The 13625-nt window shown below is 43.2% G+C and overlaps 1 protein-coding gene across 1 annotated transcript in view; it reads left to right on the plus strand.

The window, feature by feature from the left end:
* The first annotated feature begins 685 nt into the window (after positions 1-685).
* The window catches only part of ANKS4B (ankyrin repeat and sterile alpha motif domain containing 4B), a 49040-nt gene continuing 36100 nt past the window's right edge, over positions 686-13625 (plus strand). Inside the window, exon 1 of the mRNA XM_075319161.1 lies at positions 686-876. Coding sequence (XP_075175276.1) covers positions 713-876 — 164 coding nt within the window. The 5' untranslated portion in view covers positions 686-712. The remainder of the gene's footprint in view (positions 877-13625) is intronic.

Here is a 13625-nt window from a genome sequence, read left to right on the forward strand (position 1 = left end):
ACCAAGAATAGACGAACTATATTCAGCATAAAGAAGAATGAAGAATCCTGGAAGTGATGATATGGAACCGCAGAGCCCTGATCTCATCCAGTCTTTGTTGAATTACATGAAGAGACAGAAGGATTTGCACAAGTCCATGGAAGATCCGTGACTCATTCTTTTATTGCAGTGTAATGAGACTGCGCACCATCTGCAAAGTCAGAGGCATCATGGGAAATGTAGTCTGCATCCACGTAAGAAAGGACAAATTAATCAATATGGCAGAAAGTCTAAAAATACACAAATAAGGTACGAACCTCTACATTGTTCTTTAACCTATGTTGCCCTATATAGGCCAAAAAATTACTGAAGTGCTTGTTTAACGAAAAAAAAACTTTAACCAATAAGTCGTCTTCTGACAGTGCCCTCCTTTAAAGTCCATATGATGGTTACACGTCATGATTGTCTAGGAGAAGAAGGACTTTGAGCCATTACTATCATCAAGTTGATTATTTAATGTTAACCTCAATAAGTATCTCTCTATATAACGCACTTAGTTCCCAAGGTTTCCACCCTGTGCTAAAGCAATAACTGGGGACTTTGAACCTAATCTGACTGCAGTAAATGAGCCATCCCAGTGTGTAATAATTAATCAGCCTTGGAGTAGAAACTTCTTCGTACAAAACCCTACAGATTGTAGGAGAACTCTCTCTAGACTGGAGGAGCAGTAACAATGTCCACCAGGTATCACCAGTCCGCCATAGATGGCTACTTGGATATCCTAAAAGAAGCCACTAAAAAGGATGTCAACACGACGGACGGTGATGGAATGACTCCGACCCTACTGGCTGCCTATCATGGACACATAGACGTGCTTGAGCTGGTGTGCAACAGAGGGTAAGTAGACAGTGGTAATTGTTAAGGACATCAAGGCTGTGCTTCTCAAGTATCTCTCTTTTGGAAAGAGAATCCCTACTTCTGGCCTAAGCTCCCTACTTCTGGCCTAAGCTCCTTGGTTTATCTATGCTCTTTAACTCCTTCTCAACATCAAAAATACCGTTCTAGGCTGGGCTTCATAGGAAATAATTTCTCCTATATGCTTCAATATAGTAATATACCACAGATCGAATGTTTATAGATTCAAGCTGATTTATGGGGGGGACTAAAAATGAAAAAAAAAGTGTCTTAATAAATTAATAAAGTAAAGGTTTGAATCAACCCATCCCATTTTCCCAGTTAAAGAAATAAAACAAACATATTTAGTAATATCTTCTCCAAAAAAGTTTATGAAAATATAAAATGAATTAATATTTTTATTTAATACCTTTAAAGAGAAAAAAACAAAATGCAAAAATTACTGTTTTTCATCTTGCTCTGTAAAAATGCAATAAAAGCAATCAAAACTTTGTATGTACCCCAAAAATAATATATTTAAATTGTCAGCTTGCTAGACCAAAAAACAAGCCCTCAAACATCTCCATTAATGTAAGAATAAAAATAAAGAAGTTATGGATCTTGGATAATGGAAAAATATATCATTTTTTTTTCTTTAGGACTACATTTTTTTTTATGAAAACGTAAAAAAAAATGTGCTTAAGCTGTGTATCGACGTAATTGTACTGACCTTAAAACTCATGGTTACTAATCATTTTTACTGTAAAATGAAGACATAAAAAAAAGTAATGGCGGAATTAAGGTTTTTTTCACAACTTCAATCAACTTGGATTTTTTTTCCCTGTCTTTTATTTCAATGTATGGTAAAATGATTGGTACTATTCAAAACTTCAACTCATCCTACAAAAAAACAAGCTCTCGTAGATACCGTATATGTCGACAGACAAATAATTCTGTTATGGCTTGTAGAAGAAGGGAAAGAAGAAACAAAATATCAAAAACAAAAAATTACCCGGACATAAGAGGGTTAAATTTTCTTCTTTTTGACCAATATTATTACTATTATTATTACTATTTTATGGCTTGGTACAATCTGATTCCTAAAAAATCTAATATTAAGATTATTTTTGTACTAAAGGGTAAATTAAAAACTGTTCAAGTGTATCATGGGGCATATAAAGTACAAGAAGAGTGTTCACGCACTGAGCCATAAGTGTCCCACTTTGACCATCCAAAAAGTTTGAAGGTATGCCAACTACTGACCTCCTGCCTATTGATGTAGATAAGAGTTCAATGGGCTTCGGAGCAAAATTTGGACCTGGGCCCCCCTGTACATTGGTCAGATATATGGGCACTTGTAAATATTTGATTATATCTTTTCATAGTAACAACAAATGTAGATGTTTTGGTACAATGTACAGTAGTCAGTGTGCAGCTGTAAATTTAGTGTCTAAATAAACAACAGCAACAAACGTGAGTACGCCCCTAAGCGAAAATGTTCAAATTGTGCCCAAAGTGTCAATAATTTTTGCCGCCACCATTATTTTCAAGCACGGCCTTAACGCACTTGGGCATTGAGGTCACTAAAGCTTCACAGGAGCCACTGGATCCTCTTCCATCCTCCATGGTGACATCACGGAGCTGATGGATGTTAGAGACCTTGCACTTCTCCACCTTCCATTTGAGGAGCCCCTACAGAAGCTCAATAGGGTTTAGGTCTTGAAATATGTTTGGCCAGGCCAGTCCATCACTTTTACCCTAAGTTTCTTTAGCAAGGCAGTGGTCATCTAGTTGGTGTGTTTGGTGTCCTTATCATATTGGAAAATTAAAGGAGGGGATCATGTTCTGCTTCAGTATGTCACAGCACAAGTTGACATTCATGGTTCCCTCAATGAACTGTCGGCAACATTAATGAAGCCCCAAACCATGACACTCCCACCATCATGTTTGACTACAGTAAAGACACACTTCTCTTTGTGTCACTTTATACAGACAACCCTGTGGTGTCTGGCTGTGGAAGGTCACAGTGTTTGGCTGCGCAAACTGCTCCTTGATATTCCATTCTTTCCTCCTTGGTGTGAATGGACTGAAAAAAATGCATAGGAAAGACACCTGGACGCATCGCTGACTCGCAAGTCACTGCTGGAAAGTAAAAAAATTATTTAATTTTTTTTAACCCCTTCACGACCGGCCGATTTTTCGCTTTCCGTTTTTTTTTTTCGCCATTCTTTTTCTGAGAGACGTAACTTTTTTATTTTTCAGTCAATATGGTCATGTGAGGGCTCATTTTTTGCGGAACGAGCTGTACTTTTAAATGAAACCATAAGTTTTCATATAGTGTACTGGAAAACGGCAAAAAAAATCCAAATGCAGTAAAATTGCAAAAAAAGTGCGATAGCACTATTGTTTTTGAGATATTTTATTCACTGTGTTCACTGTATGGTAAAACTGATGTGTGGGTGTGATGCCTCAGGTCAGTGAGAGTTCGTAGACACCAAACATGTATAGGTTTACATTTATATAAGGGGTTAAAAAAAAATCGGAATTTTGTCCAAAAAAGTGGCGCACGTTTTACGCCATATTCCGTGACCCATAGCGGTTTCATTTTTCGGGATCTATGGCTCATTGATGGCTTATTTTTTGCGTCTCGAGCTGATGTTTTTAACGGTACCATTTTTGCGCAGATGCTACGTTTTGATCGCCTCTTATTGCATTTTGCGCAAAAGTTGTGGCGACAAAAAAATGTCGCTTTGGCGTTTGGAATTTTTTTGCCACTATGCCGTATACTGATCAGATTAATTGATTTTATATTTTGACAGATCGGGCATTTCTGAACGCGGCGATACCAAATGTGTGTATATTTTTTATTTTTTTAACCCTTTAATTTTCAATGGGGCGAATGGGGGGGTGATTTGAACTTTTAGGTTTTTTTGGTTTTTTTTAATTATTTAAAAAACTTTTTTTTTTTTATTTTACTAGTCCCCCTAGGGGGCTATTGCGATCAGCATTCCGATCTCTCTGCACTATCTGCTGATCACAGCTACATAGCTGTAAACAGCAGATACGCTCACTTTCTTGTTCACTGGGCCGCGGGCACAGCAAAAGTGAAAGCAATTCATGTGTAGTACAGGAGTCATCATATGACCCTGTGCTACCATGACAACTACCGGAAGTCACGTGATTGCGTCACGTGACTTCCGGCATCGGGTGGTAAGTAAAGGTTTACCGCAATCGCGCTTATAATGGCGCTGTCACATATTGACAGCGCCATTTAAGGGGTTAAACGGCACGAGCAGATAACGATTCTGCTCGTGCCTATCAGGCACACATCTCAGCTGTAAAAAATCAGCTGAGATGTGCGCCGATCGCAGCATGCTGCCGCCGGCAGACCGTGGGCAGTAACGTTATGACCGCTAGGATGTAATTTTACGGCCCGCGGTTGTTAAGGGGTTAAACAAAGTGTGGGGTCCCCTTCATTTTTAGCAATCAGTCATGGTAAAACAGACAGCTGCGGGCTGGTATTATCAGGCTGGAAAGATCCATGGTTATTTGGCCTTTCCCATCCTAAATATATCAGCCCATAGCCATCCCATATTTGGTTCATCCATTATATATGGCAATTCTGGCGCTTAGCCCTGGCTTTTACAATTACCCTGGTGTAGTGGTAATCAGGGTAATAGGTTAATGGGGTTGATGTCAGCTGTGAATTGTCAGGTGGCATCACTCCCAGGGATTAGTAATGGTAAGGTGTCTATCAGACACCTCTATTACTAATCTAGTAAGTGTAAAGATACAAAAAAACACAAAGGAAAAAAAATAATTTATTTGAACAAAGACACTTTCCATTGTTCACCAATTTATTAAAAAAAATTTCCCACAAAGCGACGTAATCCATGATTCACGACTGCAACTCCAGCGACTCTGAATAGCAATAAAGACCCGATGATGCGATTCGGCAGACCAATAAAAGTAATGCCAGGAACCAACATGGCTACAGCATTACTATGATTGGTAGGCAATCCCAACATGTTTAGTGGCTGAAAAACAGCCGCGAAACATGCGGAGTAGGAACTCCAGCATGGTGCTCAAGCACCCTCAATACTCTGCTGAATAACAAGCATGCCCGAGCACCCCGATGCTCAATCGAGTAATGAGCAGTGCTGAACACATTCGCTCGTCGCTAGTTATAAGTCTCACAAAATAACTATGCAAACAATTTTTTTTTACAAATTTGTCCCCATTTAAAGAATAAAAATGTAATTTTGAAAACCACTACCATACTACTAACCTAAACTAACAATGAACGCCCTTAAAATGAAAAAAAAAAAAAACAACGGACACACTTGGAATTGTTACCCCTTTTTTCAGTACATTGTATGGAACAATGAATGGTATTGTTACGCGGGAGGAAGGCCAAAAATAACAGAAGCTCTAACATCTCCCAAGGTCCACTGAGCAGGTGGTAGAGCTACAGAAGGACGAGTGGGCGAAAGACACAGCTTCAGAGAACAAAAAACACACTAGGCGGAGTCAGCGTCACACACGCCGGCAAACAGGACCTCCCTTGTTAACTGCACAGAGAGGTTCCTGCAGATAACTGTCCGTGCACGAACGGGGCTCTCCAGGACAGGAGATACAGCTCAGTTAACTGAGCTGCCACTAAAAGTCTGAAACGGTGGAGGAGAAGCGGGGAGACTACTCTAAGGAGGTACAGAACCCCGTTTGGCATGCCCCTAGACACCAACAAGCTTACTGAGAGTGCCGACTTGGTCAGTTAATAGCCTGGCCTCCAACGACTAACCCTGCTTTCCACTTCCAGACTGTAACGGCCCTGTGGCCGCAAAGAGGTACACACCAACAGAGCCCAAATAACGCACACGCAGCCGTGTGCATCGTCCAGGACCTTTTAAATACTAAGCTCTTCCCCAAGCCCAGCACCAGATGGCAATGGCACCAGCATTGGTCAATCAGAGACCGCCACATCACCAGTGACGTTATCAGCGTACAATGCGGGACCGCCACGTCACCGATGGCGTCATCGACGACATCAATGGCCAAGCAGAGGCCACCGCATCATCAGTGACGCCAGCGATGGCCAATCAGAGGCCGCTGCGCCACTAGCGACATCATGCACATGCGCAGTAGCGCGAATCCTGCACATAGAGCCAGGAAAGGCAACGGTAACCCGTGCACGCGCGGTAGGGCAAAATGGGGTCTTAGCCTCAGAACGTGCAAAGTTCCTGGACCCCTGATGCCTAGCGGCCAGAAGAGCCAGCAGGCACCACAGCAGGGGATAAAGATGGAGCAGGAGCGGTTCAAGGTTCGGGAGAACCCCGAACCGTAACAGGTATCTTCAAAACTATAAGTCATGTCACGAAAAAAAGCCATCATACAGTTATGTCGATGGAAAAATAACAGGAAAAAATGCCTTTAGAAAGAAGGGGAGGAAAAAATGAAAACAAAAAATCTGGAATTAGCTGTGATCGGGTGTATGCATGAAAGTTAATAATGTATGAAATTTTACTAAAGGGACAAACATTCAAGAGAACCACATCCTCGTAATATATAGGATAGATCTGCAGTCATTTTATAGGTTTCCAATATTTATCGATTTGAAGTCTTAAGAGTTTTATAGTACATTGTAAAAGGTAAAACTCCACAGCAAAAATTGAGGAAAAAAACTACAAAATATTCTGAATGCTGCTGACTTAAAACGCAGCATGGCCTAGGATCAACACTGATTTGTTCTGCCGTGTGTGGGGTTTAGTAGAATCCCATTAACTTGCACTATACTGTGCGGAATCTGCACCGAAAATCCATAACAAATATGAACATGGCTTAAAAGGGTTATCTGGCTTAAGTTTTGTAATGTACTTTCCTTTGAATATCATTCTCTTTTTCCTACCACTTGTCTTAGATGCGTCCAGGCTGTACTTGGCCTCTGTGGTGCTTAGTACATGTAATATTTCATCATGAGGCTGCATTTTCCAATATCCTCTATGGACACATACCGTGTTTACCTGAAAATAAGACAGGGTCTTTCAGTATTTTTGGCACCAAAAGATACGCTAGGGCTTATTTTCAGCTGATGTCTTATATTTTTTATTGGCCTCAGTGATTGAGTCGCCTGATAAGGTCAAATGAATATTCACCTTTTCCTCCGGCCTCCTCTCTGTGCCGGTGTCAGTGATTGGGTCGCCCTTTAATGCCTAATGAATATTCACCTTTTCCCCCACCCACCACTCTATGCCGTTGTCAGTGATTGGGTTACCTGTTATTACCAAATGAATATTCACCCTTTCCCCCGCCCACAACTGTGATTGGGTGCACACTAAAGAAAAGACAAGTGCAAGAGGAGTGAGAAAAGCAGTAAGGCTATGTGCTCATGTTGCGTTTTTATGTGCAAAAAAATCTATTGTGTTTGCACGTTTTTTTCACATGCTTTTTTCATATGCTTCTTTTTATGCTATTTTAAGTCATGGAGGCCGCGGGGGTTCAGCGCTGAAACTGCTGCTGAGTCACTGGCTGATCTTACAACTGGGACCTGGCTCTCGCTGCCAGGAGCAGTGCCCGCGCCATTCCCAGCAATTTAACTCCATGAATGCTGCGATTAATGCAATCACAACATTTAGGAGGCAGGGAGAGGAATTGCTTACCTCTCCCTGGTGATCGGTTCTCTGTAATGCGATCACAGGGACCCAATCGCTGCCATGGTAACCCTATGTCATCACCATGATGACCCCGGGTTACTGAGGTACGGATCGCCTCACAGACCAGGGTATCTACATTACCGGAGTTCTCTGCAGCAAGGTCCCACGGTAAAGGCCGCAGGATGAGAAAATGTCTGCTGACACTGGCTATGTGGCCTAGGTGCAGGGAACCCTGATGATGTCACATGGTGAACCGAGTTCATGCTGGCGGATATGCGAGAAACCCCGGTGATCTGCTGGCAAGAACTCGATTCACCTTGTGATGTCACCTGAGTTCCCTGCAGCAAGGTCCTGTGGTAAAGACCGCAAGATGAGGAAAAAAGCATGAAAAAGTAACATGGGCACATGGCTAAATACTGAATTTTGCTGAGTGTTCACTTGGTTGGGGTTGTCTACCCACAACCCAGGAAAACGCTCAAAGATGTGGCTGATGCGGCTCCTCGGATTGCAGAAATGGATAACAGAGATGAAGGGTTAAAATCCGCACTGCTGATGGACAAGATTCACAGGGTGTGAAGCGGATGAGCCGGGTACATATAATCCAAGTAGTTTATTAGTTCTAATAAGTACTGATAAGTTCTAATAAGTACTGAAATAAAAGAGCCCAATATTTGTACAAAAAAAATACTTATCAGCCACTCCACCACCAACTGCAATTCCTGGTATCGAAGAAGCAATCCAAAAACATCCAAGAAAAATCCAGGAATCCCAAACAATAAAAAATTCCAAGACTTTTTTTTCACATTTTAAAATTCCATGGACTCCATTAAAAGGGAAACAGATGACGCGTTTCAGATCCAACAGATATGATTAAGGATCTGTTAAATTCGAAACGCGTAATCTGTTTCCCTTTTAATGGAGTCTTAGTCATAGAATTTTAAAATGTGAAATAAAGTCTTGGAATTTTTTATCGTTTGGGATTGCTAGATTTTCTTGGATTTTTTTGGAGCCCAATATTTGTGCCCCATCTATCCTACATCCATATTGTACCTATATTTCATTTTCTTCTGAAGAAAGCCCTTTTGCAGCATGAAGATTCCCTCAAAGTCTTGCCGATTAGTGTTCCCATTGGGTCATTATTATTTCTTGTCCTATGAATATACGTCCAGCCATGGGATTAGGGTGACGGGATACAATCTCAAATTAATGAAAATGACAATACTATTAGCGGGAAAGTGGGCAGAAATGCTAGAAATACAGGTGACACGCCGGATTCTCTACCTGCAGACGTGTGACCAGGATAATTTCATTTTTGCTTGCGGCATTCTGTGATAAGACACATAAGGAAAGCTCTGTGCCAGTAATTGAGCCTCATAAATCAAACTTGGTTCTGTGACATAATATTCCATCTGCGGGAGGCGAAGGAAATAAATTGTTTATGGCATTTTTCGCATTAAGTTCCCCCTGGTATATTCCCTCACTTCTCTCTAAATTCTGTTTTCTGGGATACAACGATGAAAACAAATTTTATCACAATGACTGAAAATGCTAATCACATTTTATTACTATCAGTATTGCCAGTAGTGCCACCTATTGGAAGGGGCTGTCACGCAAGGTATGGGGAAATGCTGAGTGTCGCGGGCGGAGGGGCCGCGCTCGCTACGCTCCGGTCCGGGGCTTCTGCTGCTGCTCGGTGGCTCGAGCGGTGGGCCGGACCCGGGGACTCAAGCAGCGCTCCTCGCCCACGAGTGAAAAGGGGGTGGTTTGTTTGGGAAGATAGTCCGTGACGCCACCCACGGGTCGTGGTGATAAGGGGCACCACCGCTGCTGGTGACGGGGATCCTAGGAGCGATGGCAGGGAGCAGCTATGATGTTGGTTCCCCCTCCGTGGGTACAGGTTGGTGATCCCGGGGCCCGGTTGTGATGCGGGGAGGCAGGATAGCTGGGGTGCAGGGTTGCGGAGGCAGCGCGGCGCGGTGCCAGATGGCACTGTTGTACTCAATCAGGCACAGATTCACAGAGTCTCTGGTAAACCAAACGGCTGGATGGACGGCTGCAGTGTCTTTGCTCTCCTCGGACAGGTTGATGGTGGCTGTCTTTCCCTGCACCTTTGTAGAATGTATTGACTCCGATGGCTGCCCAACGGTAGTCCGCTCCCCGGCGTATATGTACCAAAGGAGCCCGTTTTGCCCGCAGGCGCTGGCCCTTGGATCTCTAGCCTATGGCGGGGGCTTTTTATCCTCACTGTGTGGACGGTTGCCTTCTGTTGGGTCTTGGGTGTTAGGGAACCCCTGGGGTTCCGGTCACTCTCGGATTTGACCGTTGTCGGCGGCTCCTAGCCTAGTCGGGGTCCGATGGCCCTGCCCTTGTGCTTGGTACAGATCTGCTCCCCGGCTCGGTACCGGCGGGCCACCGCCCGTCCCCGGTCCTACGGTTCCGCTAACTTGTACCACCTCCTCCAGACGGCCACCACCATCTGCCGACCTTGCTGACAGTGCCTGGGCTCCTACCCAGACACTAACAGTTTCTGTCCTTTCACTTTCAACTCCAACTCGAATCTGTCACTTTTCCCGCCTCCAGGCCTGTGAACTCCTCGGTGGGTGGGGCCAACCGCCTGGCTCTGCCCCACCTGGTGTGGACATCAGACTTTGGAAGGGGCAATAAGGATTTTGTTTGACTGATGTAGACTATCCAGGGGAGGGGTTGTGTGTGATGTTGTGCTTGTGACTACCTGGCTAGTCCAGGGCGTCACACTGAGCGAAAGGCAAAAAGAGAGGGGAGGCAAGAGGGAAACCTTGTGTTTAGGGGAGATGTTGACCCCTGATAAAACCTACCACTGGACCCTGGCTCCCCTGATGTCCGTAGATGGTTCAGTACCTATGCACCAAGCAGGATACTGGCCTTTGCTGACCCTGAACTGGACCCTAGTTAATGAATGTGTGGGAAAAACACTAGTCAACCCTACTAAGTTCTAAAAAACAAACAGGGAAAAGCAAACAAAAAACTTATCTCCAAGATGACTTAGGCCTCTGCCACACTCACGTGGAAATCACGCACGAGACACGGATTTTCCCTGCGTGTTGCATGTGGTAAGTATATTTCTCCGGTACGTGCGGTCCATGTGTGTTCTCCGTGTGCTATCCGCGATAACACACGGAGAACCAGTAATTTGCATACTCACGTGGTCATTGCTGCTGTCCAGGGTTCTGATCTTTGGCTCCAGCCCCGCCCACTCCCCGCTGATGCTGCTTCTGGCCGAGCGGAGGGGTGGAGATTAGAGCCCGTGACAGCATGCCCACCTCCATAGCATGCTCATTACGAGCGGCGGCCGGCAGCAACTGTTTGGAGCAGAAGATTCTGCAGGGCTGAAGGAGGTATGTGTTTTTTTTATTTTAAAATAATGGCAGGTGTTTCTCCGGCGCGTGTCACACGGGACCGCATCCACACTACATCCGTGTGGTACAGGTGCGGGCCGTGTGACACCCGTGCTGCCAGAGAAAACGTGGACATGTCAGCATGCGAAACACACGGACACATGTAAGTACGGAACGGACACACGTTCCGTTACAAAATACTTACGTGTGTCCAAACAATTATGAAATCATATAACCACGTGTGTACGTGCCTCCGGTACGTGAAAAAACTGCCAAACGCGTACTGGAGGCACGAACGTGTGACAGAGACCTTAGGGTGAGGAACAGCAACATACAACGTTTCTCCAAATGATTACAAGCCGACTGCTTATAATCAGGCAACTAACTCTATCACCAGCAACATAGCAAGGGGAAATGCAGGTATATAAAGAGACAGAGGGTGAGGGATAGTGAGAGCAGCTGAAAGGAAAAGATCACCACAGGGTCCTAAAGGGGAAAGAGTAAACCCTTACAGAGAAGACACACAAAACTCCATTCACATCACAGAGGAAAGGATGGGCTATCAAGGAGGAGTTTGTGCAGCCAAACACGGTGACCTTCTTCAGCCGGACACCACAGGGTTGTCTGTCAACTTTGAGACACCTGTGACAATAGCAATCCTAAAAGTCAACCCATTATCGAGCTTTGCCATATGACTTAGGATAAAAGCCAAACCAGAATCTCAATCTGCAGACATGTGTTTCAGGTGGTTACTCCTCCTCAGTGCAAAGCACGACTTCTGATTTCGCTGTATGAAAGGCTTAAGACTGATTGTCCAAGGGGTATTTATGGTGTCTCCTTGTGGAGAGTGACGTGCCTTACATGCCAGTGTACAATTTTAGGGTAATGCTATGCTGTCTTATGTAATGGTAGTGTCAGTGTGTGTGGTCATGAATAACATACAGCTCTATGTGCCTTTCCACAATGCGAACAGCTGCTGGAGCTGCTCTTTATTTCATGTGCCAGCAAGCAAATGGAAAATATGCTCATCTGAACAAACCCTAATGATTAGTATTTTCTATCTGAATTGAGCAAATTTTTTGAAATTCAAATGTGTCAGATTTTTTATTTTATTTTGATTTGCGGATTAATCAATTTGCCATAAATCTTAATTACTACAAGCCTCAAAATGCCTCAAAAAGAAATGTATATCACTATGATGTCTCCTATGACTGTATTCAATCCTTTTCAAGCTCTTTAAAGGGAATCTGCCAGCAGGTTTTTGCTATGTAATCTGAGAGCAGCAAGATGTAGGGGCAGAGACCCTGATTCCAGATATATGTCAATTACTGAGCTATTTTAATAAAAATCAGTGTTTTATCAATAGCATATTATCACTAGAGGGCTAGGTGTCTCGTGCCTCCTGGTCCAATAGTGCACTTTACTTCTTTGAAGTGGTTACTGATGGAATCTGCTCCAAACTAGGCACCGGCAAATTAAAAGGCTGAAAAAACGCTTTCTGAAAAGCCTGAACCAGCAAAAAGAAGTGACAAAGGAGCGCTTTGTGTCATTAAACAGAATATTGGGTTCCACCACTTACAATCCATTGCTAGACAAATTGAGATCACTTTGACATTTCTAACCTCGAAAAGGGGTTTAATACAGTCGTAGGAGATCTCATAGTGTTACGATTCATGGAAATCAGTTTGCCGTGAATCAAATGTTTTTAAAAATGTGGCAAATTCTGAATTTAAAAAAAATGTCATCATCTCGAAAAATAAGGTAATCATAGGGAAAAATATTGTATATTCTCCCTGGTCTCAGGATTTGCTGGTTATGAAATATATGAGTACTAGCTATAGTATCCGGCATTGCCCTGGATAGTAACTACAGTAAGTGTCTCTCTCACTCTCCCTCTCTGTCTGTCTGTCTCCCTCTCTGTCTCTGTATGCCTCTCTCTCTCTCTCTGTGTATGTGTGTCTCTTTCTGTCTCTGTGTCTGTGTGTCTTTGTCTCTGTGTGTCTATGTGTCTCTGTGTGTCTCTGTGGGTCTGTCAGTCTCTGTGTTTCTGTCTCTGTGTGTATTTGTCTCTGTGTCTCTGTCTGTGTGTCTGTCTGTCTCTGTCTTTATCTCTGTCTGCTTCTGACTGTCTCTGTCTGTCTGGTGCTGTTTGTCTGCATCTGTGTATGTCTGTCTCTCTGTCTCTGTGTGTCTCTGTTTCTACCGAAATCATATTACCTCACACATTAGCTTCTTATACTAAGAATGGCCTTCGTTGCCTATAGCAACCAATTAGAGCTCCTATTTATAACCTGTAGCTCCCAGATACATTGACTTTAATGTACCCATGTTATAACTGTAAAGCGCGGGGTTAAATTTCCCCTTAAAACATAGTCCATGACGTTCCCTGAGTCAAATGGAGTGTCTCTGCAAAATGTCATGATTGTAAATGTGACGGTGCGGATTCCTTTAGCGGACACACACACACACACACACACACACACACACTTAGCTTTATATATTAGATGACTGCAAGAACCTTGAATTTATAACAAGTTATAACGTAAGAATTTACAATATATCATAAATGTAGTGTGTAGTAAATGATAACACATGGGCTAATATGTAGAGAGATATATTAACATGGAGTCCTGTTTATGGCTCCTGAGAAAAAAAAATATCTACATACACGCTGTTATTGCTTTTTACTCTGATCCTTAACATGTAGCAATAAAGGTTGTCTTAAAAT

This window comes from Anomaloglossus baeobatrachus, chromosome 7, assembly GCF_048569485.1.
Source record: "Anomaloglossus baeobatrachus isolate aAnoBae1 chromosome 7, aAnoBae1.hap1, whole genome shotgun sequence".
Lineage (NCBI taxonomy): Eukaryota > Metazoa > Chordata > Amphibia > Anura > Aromobatidae > Anomaloglossus > Anomaloglossus baeobatrachus.